Source organism: Cetorhinus maximus, chromosome 16, assembly GCF_964194155.1.
Source record: "Cetorhinus maximus chromosome 16, sCetMax3.hap1.1, whole genome shotgun sequence".
Taxonomy (NCBI): domain Eukaryota; kingdom Metazoa; phylum Chordata; class Chondrichthyes; order Lamniformes; family Cetorhinidae; genus Cetorhinus; species Cetorhinus maximus.
The window spans coordinates 68109755-68123652 of NC_135894.1; the positions used below are offsets into that span (position 1 = coordinate 68109755).

At 45.3% G+C, this 13898-nt stretch overlaps 1 protein-coding gene across 1 annotated transcript; it reads right to left on the bottom strand.

Moving 5' to 3' along the window:
- Positions 1-4743: 4743 nt before the first annotated feature.
- Positions 4744-5088, bottom strand: LOC144691876 (histone H2B 5-like). Its single transcript, XM_078560452.1, has one exon. The coding sequence runs from the start codon at positions 5086-5088 to the stop codon at positions 4744-4746; it is 345 nt and encodes a 114-aa protein (XP_078416578.1).
- Positions 5089-13898: the final 8810 nt, after the last annotated feature.

Consider the following 13898-nt stretch of genomic DNA (forward strand, 5'->3'; position numbering starts at 1 on the left):
CCATGTAGTCAATCACATTAAAGAAGTCTCACAGACAGCTAATTAGGAAATGAAACACTGTAGTCAAATCAACTTTTTAAAAATTTACAGATAGTGAAATAAAGATCGGGTATACAGAGGTGGCTAAGGCAGCAGTTAAAATATCCTGAACAAACATTAAAAATGATTTTTTAAAATTGGAAAATCTAGGTTTAAAAAATCTAGTAATTAATCATAATGGAGGCATTTAACATCAGTCCACAAATAGAAAATGATCTTTTCAGGGCTGGATTTATTGTTCAGCAGTACTAATTACTTAGATCATTGTTAAAATCCCAGTTAAACCTGATTGAACAAGGCTTAACTTTTTATGGGAGTTTCTAACATCGATATGAGAGTGAAAAGGAGGAAGTTCTCATCAGATCAATTGATTTCTCTGTTTGCTGGATCTGGGCGGGTGGGTCCACAGTGCAACCTGTAGCTGAGCAGTGAATGACATATCACAGCTTCAGGTTTTCTGCATTAATCTGTGCTTGTGCTAAATTCTGAAGGTGCGGTCAGATTTAGAGGAGTAATGACAGCAAACATAGAGTTTACCATCAAAAACCTCAAATTCTGGGCCAGCTGTATCCCATGATAGCTGCTGAGCTGATAGCTGACCAGTGGCAAAGCTGCAATTAGGTTAGGGTCAACTGTAAAAGGAGATACAAACTATACCTTAAAGATATCTATCATATATTCTAGTTTTACTATATGTCAAAATTTGATCCAGCAAATTTAGGAAGAAAGAGCTTAAATGGGAACATCACCACCTGCAAGTTCCCCTCCAAGCCACTCACTATCTGACTTGGAAATATATCACCGTTCCTTCACTGTCACTGGGTCAAAATCCTGGAACTCCCTCCCTAACAGCACTGTGGGTGGACCTACACCACATGGACTGCAGCAGTTCAAGAAAGAGGCTCACCACCACCTCAAGGGCAATTAAGGGAGGGCAATAAATGCTGGCCTAGCCAGTGATGCCCAAATCCTGTGAAAGAATAAAAAAAATTAGGTAGCATGCTTCATTACCTCAGTACATCCCAAAGCACTTTACAGCTTGGAGTACACTTGAGGTGCAGTTACTGTTGTAATGTAGGAAAAGCATTGGAAATTTGTCAGCAAGCTCACACAAACAGCAATGAGATTGTTCATAAAGGCAGGCTCCCTATTAATGGATAACAGTTGGAATGAAAACTGCTGGTCAATCAACTGGGAAGGCTGCAGGAAGCAAGATGGCACAGCACACGGGGAAGTGAGCTTCTATTGCAGGCTCTGGTGACCAAGGTGGAGACCAGGAGGGAGACAATGTTTCTCTGGGTGGATGGGGAACAATCAAGCACACTTGAAGAGGGAGTGGGAGAATGTTGCCAGGGAGGCCAATGCTAGGAGTCTGGTACTAAGGACGCATCAGTAGTACAAGAAAAAGTATAACGGCATCACACGGTGGTCAAGGGGAGTGAATGCACCCTCACATTACATGTCATGCCCACTACTATACCACTAACCTCGTACACTATTCAATGCCTCACATCTCCATCACTTAGCTTACAGCAGGCCCTAGCACTCAGGGCCCCTAGCTAGAACCATAGAAAAATTATGGTACAGAAAAAGGCCATTAAGCCCATCATGTCTGCGCCAGCCAAAAAGGAAGAAACTAGCCATTCATTTTAATCCCACTTTCCAGAACCTTATCTGTAGCCTTGCAGGTTACAGCACTTTAGATGCAGATCCAGGTACCTTTTAAATGATTTGAGCATTTCAGCTTCAGTCACCATCTTATACAGTGAATTCCAGATGCCCACCACCCTCTGGGTGAAAAAGGTTTTCCTCATGTACCCTCCAATCCTTGTACCAATCACCTTAAATCTATGCCCCCTGGTAATTGACCCCCTCAGCCAGTGTGAAGTATTTCTTGTCTACCCTATCTAGGCCCCTCAATTTTGTACATCTCAATTAGGTTAACCCTTAGCCTCCTCTGTTCTAAGGAAAACAACAAGCATTCACATCCTGCACCTCACCCACACCCACCTCTCGCTGCCTGCACACACCTCCAGCTATTCAGCTATGGTAAACACACCACCACACAATCCCTGACAATCTGCCCTCTCTTGCAGAAGAAGGTTATGTACAGCACCAGGGAGATCCAGGAGATCAGAGGGGAGCCTACAAGACTACATTCTAAGCCCCCTAGTGGAGACAAAGTTTTGGATCATGGATCCAGAAGCAACACAGACCGCAGCATCTGGCACCTTAAAGGCTGTCCAGGATAGTGGTAAATGACTGGCTTATGCCCCTTTTCAACTCCCTCTTCACTCACATCCTAAGATGTGGCTTCAAGAGGAAACTACAGGTGGGGTGAACATGGAACACCTGCTTTCCTCTCTTCCAACCCTTTCCTCCAATCTTCTCCCTTTCTAGCTTTCAGTGAGAGCAGAGCTGCTGCCTGGCCATCCTCAGCAGAGCTGGAAGAAAGAGAAACAGCAAACCAAGATAGCAAGAAGGAGGGACCGTCACTTGATTTTACAATTCTGGCCAGCAGCTCTGGTCCTGGTTTATTTGTGAACTTCAGATGCATTGGGATGAGTACATGCCGAGTCACTGCGCATGAGTGGGCTACAGCCAGGCCAGGGGGAAAGGATACTTGTGTGCCAGCTCCCCAGAGCACGAGGTTGCACATGATTTCTGCTGCAGGGCACTCAGATGAGGACATTGGTGGGGCGATATACTTGAGAATGCAGATGATGATAACGTACACCAAGATGTTTGGGGCATGGCAGACCTGTCAGTCTCCTGTCGCTGGCGAGAGCTTGGGGAATCCAGCTCCAACATGGCAGAGAGCTTTTATGCTTTGGATGCTGGACATCATTTAGGACTGAGATGAGGAGAAATTTTTTCACCCAGAGAGTGGTGGGCCTGTGGAATTCGCTACCACAGAAAGTAGTTGAGGCCAAAGCATTGTATGTTTTCAAGAAAGAGTTAGATATAGCTCTTGGGGCAAAAGGGATCAAAGGATATGGGGAGAAAGCGGGAGCAGGCAATTGAGTTGGATGATCAGCCATGATCATAATGAATGGCGGAGCAGGCTCTCAGGGCCGAATGGCCTACTCCTATTTTCTATGTTTCTATGTAAATCTGAAACAAAAACAGAAAGTGCTGGAAAAATTCAGTAGGTCTGGCAGCATCTGTGGAGAGAGAAACAGAGTTAACACCTCAAGTCCGTATGACTCATCTTCAGAGCTGAAGCGAAGTAGAAATGTGATGGAATTTATACTGTTTAAGGGGGTTGGAGCAAAGTAGAAGGTAGCGATAGGTGGGGGCTAAGGAGACAGTGACAAAGATGCCATCATGGACACAAGACAAAGGGAGTGTTAACGGTAGTGATAAAGGGTAAAGAAGGTGCTGATAGTGACATAAAGGTAAGAGGGCAGAAAGTGTTAATGGCAGAACAAGCTCTGTGAAAGCACAACATAGAAACAAGTGACAGATGGCCCTGTGGGGGCAGTTGGGGAGGGGGGTGGTGGTTGGGGGAAAAAAAACAATAAATAAATAAATAAATATTAATTAATTTTAATTTTAAAAACAATAAATAAATTTGAAGAAAGGATTAAAAAAGGGGGTCAAGATGGAGGAGACAGCTCATGATCTGAAGTCAATGTTAAGCCTGAAAGGCTGTAAAGTGCCTAACTGGAAGATGAGTTGCTGTTCCTCCAGTTTGTGTTCAGCTTCACTGGAACATTGCAGTTCCATGGACATGTGGGCATAAGAGCAAGATGATATGTTGAAATGGCAAGCGACAGGAAGATCTGGGTCATGCTTGTGGGCTGAGTGAAGGTGTTCCGCAAAGTGGTCACCCAGTCTATGTTTGGTCTCCCCAATGTAGAGGAGACTGCACTGGGAGCAGCAAATACAGTAGACTAAATTGAAGTGCAAGTGAAGTGCTGCTTCACCTGAAAGGACTGAGCGAGGGAGGAGGTAAAGGGGCACGTAGTGCACCTTCTGTGATTGTATAGGAAGGTGCGTTGGGAGGGGATGAGGTGTTGGGGTGATGGAGGAGTTGACCAGGGTGTCCCGGAGGGAACGGTCACTATGGAATTCTGATGGGGAGTGGTGAGGGGAAGATGTGTTTGGATTTTATGCAGAGCTTGGAGCCCTTTCCACTGTGGAAGTGGTGGTCAACTCCATGACAACACTACAGACCCAGCTATAATGCAACACCTGGTGGCCACTGTCTCAGCTTCCACTGCATCGCAGGCAAAACTCTCCCAATGCCTCTGCTGAGTGGAAGCTTGATGGAGGTCATGAAATCCATGTCTACTGGCATGCAGGCTCAGACAGCTGCCATCATGGGTGCTGATAATGCTCAATGAGGCTTGCAGGTTTCTGTAGTAGTCCAGCAATCTGTGTTTGGAGTAAATTACTAGCATTGCTGAGGTATTGTTCTGTGGGAATGGGATAACTCTCAGCGTGACAGCATTCATGTCCCACCACTGTCACTCTGTCAGTACACTTGCTGTTGCCTCTACGCCAACCCAGGCTGTTGCCACCCACACCAAGATAATTATAGTCAGTTTCTGGGCCTTCTAGCCCCAGAGCTGCTCAAGGACATCCTGTGAGACCATCTGCAGTTTGCTCCATTGAAAGTCAGCAACTTGCTCCATGGTGTTCTGTAGTCACTGGGGTAGCATTGCGTGTTTTTAAAAATTAATCTTTAGAATGATCGATCTAATGATCGGAGTTGGTGCATTTGGTGACCGCTTTCGTGCCTTCGGAGACAGCATGTTTGGCCAGTTCCCCTGGCAGCATGAGGCGGATGGTGTTCTGGGTCTCATTGGTCAAGATGGTGTGGCACTTGTTGTAGTGAATGAGGTGTGAAGCCTCGTAGGCAATGCACTCAAAAACGTCGACAACGAAGGAATTCATTATGCTCGTGGCCTTGGCCGAGATCCTGGTGGGAGTGTGGACCTGGGTTAGCACTCTGTACATGTAAGTGGAATAGCTCTGCTTGCGAGATTTCCTCTGCTTCTTGGGAGACTTCTTGGTGACTAAAGTCACCAGCTGCTTCGACATCTTGTGGTACTCACTGCCATTAGCTGTGGCTGCCAGTTCAGGTATTCCACTCTCACTGCATGGGAGCACTAGGCACTATGGGTGCCATATTAGGTGAAGAATGACATCTATGCCACTCCCAGACACTTCTGGCAGGGCCGACACAGATCGCCATGCTGTTGAGGGTAACAGTTTGATGCAAAACCTGCCATTTTTCTACTCACTGCTGTAACACCCTCATTCACACTGGAACATGTGTTCAGCTGCATGAGTGACCCTCTGATCCCACCATCCCCATCTAAAGGGATCCATCTAACTCGCAGATTACATGATTATCACGTACTGGCTTTTGCAAAGTTTGTGGAAGTAATAGATTGTTGGAAGATTTAAGAAAAGTTGTTAAAAGTTGGTAAGGCATTGGCTGTTACTACAAGGCCTCCTAGTACCCCACTTTCTCCCAGTTATCGGGGCTATAGTTATAGTTCCCCCTTGGTTAGCAGCAGAGAGATATGAAGCAGAGGCTGCAAAGAATACATGCTGCTCACAGAGGGAGGAGGGCTCTCAACAGGAGATCTTACCAGGGTCTTCCTACTCACTAGGAACAATGTGTGTGTTTGGCAGCAGTGCTTCACCAAGGAGTTGGTCACAGGACTGTGCTACCTCTTGGAACCAGACTTGTAACCTCAGAGCAGGATAAGGAGGCACTGCCAGTGGCCGTCAAGGTGATCATGGCCCTGAATTTGTTTTGCTAGGAAGAAAGGCTTACATTTATATATCGCCTTTCACAACTACCAGACATCCAAAAGCACTTTACAGCCAATTAGGTGTTGTTACTATTGTAATATGAGAAACATGGCAGCCAATTTGCAAACAGCAAGCTCCCACAAACAGTAATACAATAATGACTAGGTAATCATCTTCTACGATGTTGATTGGGAGATAAATGTTGGCCAAGACACCAGGATAACTCCCCTGCTCTTCTTTGAAAGAATGCTGTGGGATCTTTTACAACCACCCAAGAGGGCAGACAGGGCCACAGTTTAATGTTGCATGTGGAAGATGGCACCTCCGACAATGCAGCACTCCCTGGAGTGTCAAATTTGTATTTTTATGCTTAAGTTCTGGAGTGGAACTTGAACATCCAACCTACTGACACAGATGAAAGGGCTACCAATTGAGTCACAGCCTTCGGATCCTTCTAGACTGGAACAGATGACATAGAAATACCTCACAATTTGCCATCCATCAGTGCATCTGTAAGGTCACAGAGGGTCTGTATACCAGCATGGACAATTTCATTGACTTCTCTAAACAGAGAGAAACAAAAGGAGTGGGCATGTGGCTTGTCAGGATAGCAGTCTTCTCTATGCTGCAAGGTGGCATTGACTGTGCGCACACACTTTTGCAGGTGCTGCATCTTAATGAAGGTTACAACTCACTCAACATGCAGATGTTATGTGACCATGCCCAACACATCATGCTGGTAAATGCTTATTATCCGAGCAGCAGTCATGATGTCCTCAACCTGTAGCAGGCCGCCGCGCTAACAACCCTTCGACCACAACAATGGATCAGAGGGTGGCTGCTTGGCAACAAGGGCTATTCACTCTACACCTGGCTGATGACTCATCTCCACCACCACACCACACGTGGTCAAGGCATTCAATGAGAGTTGTGCTTCAGCAAGGAACAGTATCAACCATTGGTGTGCTGAAGGAACAATTTCACTGTTTGGATCTCTCGGGAAGAATCTGCCAGAACTCACCAGAGCAGACGTCCCAGCTCATGGTCCACTGTCCACTTGGGATATCATTCACTATGGAACAACGTTCACTATAGAATACTGTCCATTAAAAAATACTTTCCATTTTGGATATAGAATACAGCCCACTATAGGATAACAGTGGGTTTGTTAACCACAACAGGACGAGGAGGAGAAATGGGAACAATGGAGGAGGCAGCTAGCCCATCCACATACTGGACAGGATGTTGATGAGCACATCATTAGACTTATCTCCCTGAATGAAATACCAGGTCCCTCTTCTTCAATACTTGCCAATTTTACCATCCCTCTATGAAGGGCTATATAGCAGCATTCCCTTGGCCATAATCCTGAAATAAAACACCACAAACAAACATCCACATCAACTTTATCCAACAACACCCAATACCATACTCATTTAACAACTTTGTGCTTTCCCTGAATGTTGGATTTGTGGTTGTCTTTGCTTGCCTTAGTGCTCCTACATAGTGCTACACCAATGGTTGCAGCATAGCTGATGGAAGGCTGGGGAAGACTGCAGATTGCCTTTCAGGATACCCTTCAGTAGCTCTGGGCCTTGATGTGCCGGCTTTGGAATGCAACATCTCAGCACTGGTGGCAGCAATCTGGGTTGACAGGCAGTAACCAAGGTACTGACAGCAATGGGAGTATGAATGCTGTAATCCTGAGAAAGGGCAGCAACTTCATGCTCCATGATGCCACTACCACTTGGTGGAGGCACCTTAGTGATCCAACTAAACTGCAGGGGGACAGATTGCTGGACTGCCAGGAGAGCCTGTAAAACCTTTGAGCACTGGTAGCCACAGCTTGACGGCAGCAATCTGAGCTTGAATGGCACCGAGCTGGGTTTGCAAAAGCAACACACAGAGATTTCATCACCTCAGGCTGAGCTTCCAGTACAGCATTTAGACATTGGATGGCTTCTGCTTGTGCTGCAGTGGAAGCTGAGACATTGGCTCCCTGACACTGCATCATGGTCAACCCCACAAAAGTGTTCTTATAGAGTTAGCTACCAGTTCCATGTTGGAAAAGATGGGCTCTAAGCTCTGTGCAAAGCCCTGTCTGATGTTGGAACCAGGCTCCTCCATTCTTCTTGATAGTGACAATAAACCCTCTGGTAGGCCAATGCATCAAGCATTTCTGTGTAGATGGCCATCAACATTTTTCTGTATTTTGCCCCATCAAAGTCCTCATAAGTGGTCTGCTGCAGAACTAGTCTGCGATCACGCCCTCCAGGGAGCCTGTGTTATCCTTTCCCCCACCTTGGCTGCAGCTTACTTGCGCCTTGTCACTTACCACATTCGTATCCTGCTTCTGTACTACTTAAAATATTAGAGCCTGTATCTCAGCTGGCAGCTGTGTCAGATGTGTTATGATGTGGCAGATGATGTGTGCCAGGTGGATCAAATCCATGAGGGAAACTTGATCACATGGTCACAACCGCTTTGCAGTTTGTATTTTATTTTGAGATGCATACCTTGAATTCCGAAGTAGTAAGACTACTGTGACTTCAGAGGTTTTTAGAAAACTAAATTAAACATTTATTAACAAAAGAAAATATTTCAAGCACATACATAAGTCTACAAATTATTATAATAGTTCCTAAAACCCCTAATTAATCTGGCTTCCAGCTACACCTCCATTAAGGCAACAGTAAAAACAAATAGATTTAAACAGACCCAGGCAAAGCAACACAACACCCTGCATAGGATAATTCAAAGTGAGTTTTCTCAGCTTTGGTTCCTGTAGACAGCAACTTGATGCACAGAGGCTGGCGGCTTTTCACACTTGTTAGATCTTAGAATTCCTTCTCTTCTGACTCATGGGCTCATTACCTTTATACATGTTTCTCCCTTTATAATGCAAACTCCATTGTTCCCATATGTTTTTGCAACTTTACTTTTCTCATAATATAAATCTTTTCATAGTACTAATTTTATCAGTAACCTTTTGGAAAAATAAATACTGTTTTGCTAGGCTTCTTCCGGCTAGGTGTAACATCTTACCATCTCTTTGAAATTTAAACTAATCTAATTTATCTAAAAATGCAAATTTTCCTTACACCTCTCGTTCTAAAATTTCAGCCATGTCTATGTATTTAGCATTTCAAGCCTAGCTACTTTTTGATAACTCAAAGCCTCCAGACCAGCTGTCTCCAATTCAATTATAACCACCACCCCCCCCACACACACATACACAGAGAAACTAATCCAAACCCCATTATTAACCTACCTCTACAATAAACCACAATAATATTATAAGAATTATTACATTTTCATGACAGATCAAATGATGGTGTTGCTTCCTCCTCAGTCGGCCTTCAGCCTCAGGAACCACTGGCTGACCAGGAGGCAGATATTGGGTATCACAAAAGCATTGGTACATAGGGAGAGATTTGGATTGAGGGAATTTTTAGCAGGGGTGGGGGTGGGCACGCAGGGAAGCAAGCGATGCATGGTTACACCATTCACAACTTGTAACACAGTAGAGATTGTGTGATGAGGGTGAAGTGGGACTTGAAAGGTGCACTAGACAGGAACAGAGTCATTTTTGATGGCGTCAGTGATGCCACTAGCTGCAGCCTCACTCCAATTATCCCCAGCATGGTTTTCTCCATGAGGTTTTGGTTATGGGGGTGCGGGTCAACACGTGCAGCTGTGCCTGCACCCTGCTGATTTAAACATAGAAAATAGGAGGAGTAAGCCATTTGGCCCTTCGAGCCTACTCCGCCATTCATTATGATCATGGCTGATCATCCAACTCAATAGCCTGCTCCTGCTTTCTCCCCATATCCTTTGATTCCTTTTGCCCCAAGAATCACAGAATCACAGTGCAGAAGAGGCCCTTCGGCCCATTGAATCTGCACCGACACATGAGAAACACCTGACCTACCTACCTACCTAATCCCATTTACCAGCACTTGGCCCATAGCCTTGAATGTTATGACGTGCAAAGTGCTCATCCAGGTACTTTTTAAAGGATGTGAGGCAACCCGCCTCCACCACCCTCCCAAGCAGCGCATTCCAGAGCGTCACCACCCTCTGGGTAAAAACGTTTTTCCTAACATCCCTCCTAAGCCTCCTGCCCCTCACCTTGAACTTATGCCCCCTTGTGACTGACCCTTCAACTAAGGGGAACAGCTGCTCTCTATCCACCCTGTCCATGCCCCTCATAACCTTGTACACCTCAATCAGGTAGCCCCTCAGTCTTCTCTGCTTCCAACGAAAACAACCCAAGTCTATCCAACCTCTCTTCATAATTTAAATGTTTCATCCTAGGCAACATCCTGGTGAATCTCCTCTGCACCCCCTCCAGTGCAATCACATCCTTCCTATAATGTGGCAACCAGAACTGCACACAGTACTCCAGCTGTGGCCTCACCAAGGTTCTATACAACTCCAACATGACCTCCCTACTTTTGTAATCTATGCCTCGATTGATAAAGGCAAGTGTCCCATATGCCTTTTTCACCACCCCACGATCTATGGACACACAGGCCAAGTTCCCTTTGTTCCTCAGAACTTCCTAGTGCCATGCCGTTAATTGAATACTTCCTTGTCAAATTACTCCTTCCAAAGTGTATCACCTCACACTTTTCAGGGTTAAATTCCATCTGCCCCTTATCTGCCCATTTGACCATCTCGTCTATATCTTCCTGTAGCCCAAGACATTCACCCTCACTGTTAACCACCCGGCCAATCTTTGTGTCATCCGCAAACTTACTAATCCTCCCCCCCTCACATAGTCATCTATGTCCTTTATATAAATGACAAATAATAGGGGACCCAGCAGAGATCCCTGTGGTACGCCACTGGTCACTGGCTTCCAGTCACTAAAGCATCCTTCTGTCATCACCCTCTGCCTCCTAGAACTAAGCCAATTTTGAATCCACCTTATCAAATTACCCTGTATCCCCTGTGCCTTTGCCTTCTTTAAAAGTCTCCCATGTGGGACCTTGTCAAAGGCTTTGCTGAAATCCATATAAGCTACATCAACTGCACTACCCTCATCTACACACCTGGTCACCTCCTCAAAAAATTCAATCAAATTTGTTAGGCATGACCTCCCTCCGACAAAGCCATGCTGTCTATCCCTGATCAAACCTTGCCTCTCCAAGTGGAGATAGGTACTCTCCTTCAGAAATTTCCCTAATAGTTTCCCTACCACTGACGTGAGACTTACTGGTCTGTAGTTCCCTGTCTTATCCCTACAACCCTTCTTAAATAGCGGAACCACATTAGCTGTTCTCCAGTCCTCTGGCACCTCCCCCATGGCCAGAGAGGAATTAAAAATTTGGGTCAGAGCCCCTGCGATCTCCTCCCTTGCCTCCCTCAGCAGTCTGGGACACAAATCATCCGGACCTGGAGATTTGTCCACTTTTAAGCCTGCCAACACCTTGTCACTCCCTATATCAACTTTTTAAAGAACCTCGCAGTCTCTCTCCCCGAGTTCGATACCTTCATCCTCATTCTCTTGGGTGAAGGCGGACATGAAGTATTTGTTCAACACTCTACCGATGTCCTCTGGCTCCACCCATAGGTTGCCCCCTTGGTCCCTAATGGGCCCTACTCTTTCCCTGGTTATCCGCTTCCCATTGATATGCTTATAGAATATCTTGGGATTTTCCCTACTTTTACCAGCCAGAGCTTTCTCATATCCCCTCTTTGCTCTCCTAATTGCTTTCTTAAGCTCCACCCTGCACTTTCTGTACTCCACTAATGCCTCTGCTGATTTGCTCCCCTTGTACCTGCTGAAAGCCTCTCTTTTCCTTCTCATCGTAACCTGAATATCTCTGGTCATCCATGGTTCTCTGGGATTGTTACTCCTTCCTATCACCCTAGAGGGAACATGTTGAGCCTGTACCCTCCCCATTTCCTTTTTGAACACCCCCCACTGTTCCTCTGTATATTTCCCCACAAGTAACTGTTCCCAGTCTACCTTGGCCAGATCCTGTCTTATTTTACTAAAATCCACTCTCCCCCAATCCAAAACATTTTTTTGCAACTTGTCGATTTCTTTGTCCATAACAAACTTAAACTGTACCATGTTGTGGTCGCTATCACTAAACTGCTCGCCCACCACCACCTCAGCCACCTGTCCGGCTTCATTCCCCAGAATTAGGTCCAGCAATGTTGGACCCTCTACATATTGACCTAAAAAGTTCTCCTGTACACATTTCAAGAAATCCACTCCATCCAAGCCCTTAACACTATGTCTATCCCGATTAATGTTGGGAAAGTTGAAATCACCTAATATAATTACCCTATTGTTATCGTTTTTACACACAAGAGCTATATCTAACTCCTTCTTGAAAACATACAATGTTTTGGCCTCAACTACTTTCTGTGGTAGCGAATTCCACAGGCTCACCACTCTCTGGGTGAAGAAATTTCTCCTCATCTGAGTCCTAAATGGTCTACCCCGTATCCTCAGACTGTGACCCCTGGTTCTGGGCTCCCCCACCATCAGGAACATCCTTCCTACATCTACCCTGTCTAGTCCTGTTAGAGTTTTATAGGTTCCTGAGATCCCCCCTCATTCTTCTGAACTTCAGCGAATATAATCCTAACTGACTCAATCTCTCCTCATAAGTCAGTCCTGCCATCCCAGGAATCAGTCTGGTAAACATTTGCTGCACTCCCTCTATAGCAAGAGCATCCTTCCTCAGATAAGGAGACCAAAACTGCACACAATATTCCAAGTGTGGTCTCACCAAAGCCCTGTATGATTGCAGTAAGACATCCCTGCTCCTGTACTCGAATCCTCTCGCTATGAAGGCCAATATACCATTTGCCTTCTTTACCGCCTGCTGCACCTGCATGCTTACCTTCAGGGACTGGTGTACGAGGACACCCAGGTCTCGTTGTACATTCCCCTCTCAATTTATAGCCATTCAGATAATAATCTGCCTTCCTGTTTTTGCTACCAAAGTGGATAACCTCACATCTATCCACATTATATTGCAGCTGTCATGCATTTTCCCACTCACTCAGCTTGTCCAAATCACACTGAAGCATCTCTGCATCCTCCTCACAGCTCACCCTCCCACCCAGCTTTGTGTCATCTGCAAATTTGGAGATATTACATTTAGCTCCCTCATCTAAATCATTCATATATATATTGTGAATAGTTGGGGCCCCAGCACTGATCACTGCGGTCGGCACCCACTAGTCACTGCCTGCCATTCGGAAAAAGACCTGTTTATTCCTACTCTTTGTTTTTATTGCTACTGCGCCCATTACAGGCTACCTGGTCCAGCAAAAGAGAGATGTGTGTCACTGAGTGTGATACAGTGTGTTTGGATGATGTGACTTTAATAGCTGATGATATTACAATCCCTGTAGAGGCTGATATTTAAAAAAAAAATGCCCACAACACCAATGGTAAGAAAACATTGAACACGATCTGTAACAAACCAACTAAAACAAACACAATTCAAACATTAATTAACAGGCGAAGGGTATTTCGAACAAAAGGTGAATTGCACTTTAAATAGTTGATACAACAAAGTAACAATTACTTGCATTACTTCATGCACAAATATGGGACCACATGCAATTTCAATCTTTCCAACTTGGCCTGTTCTGTAGGATTTCTCATTCCCATCCAATTGTTTTGGCCTTTGAGCCGCATTCACCAGCAACCATATTTCACCCAGTCCCCAGACACGGTTACCACTGACAAGGCGCACACCTATGAACTCCCTCGAATGTGGATCATGATAATCCTGATGGCACAGAATCCCAGACTCCCTTCTCCAGCCCCTTTAAACTGTCTGGTGGGCTCTGACAACACTGACAGCATCAGTGAGTTTTGTCCAATTCACAATCTCTTGCCTTTCCTGTCTTCTACTGTCTGCTCTTTCCAACTATAAAACACACACAACACAGTATCTGCTCTATTCTCGGAGGCCTGCTTCAAGACCAGGATCTGTTTGAAAACTGCCAAACACAAAATTCTGTTCAGAGAGAACCTTGTTAGCTTCCTGTTTACACAGTTCAATGTTCTGAATCGCCAAACAGAACACACTGCATGACCCAACCCCATG

What these genes read in the sequence shown, in the direction of transcription:
- LOC144691876 (XM_078560452.1), bottom strand. Translation starts at nt 5,088, where the DNA reads ATGTCGAAGCAGCTGGTGACTTTAGTCACCAAGAAGTCTCCCAAGAAG.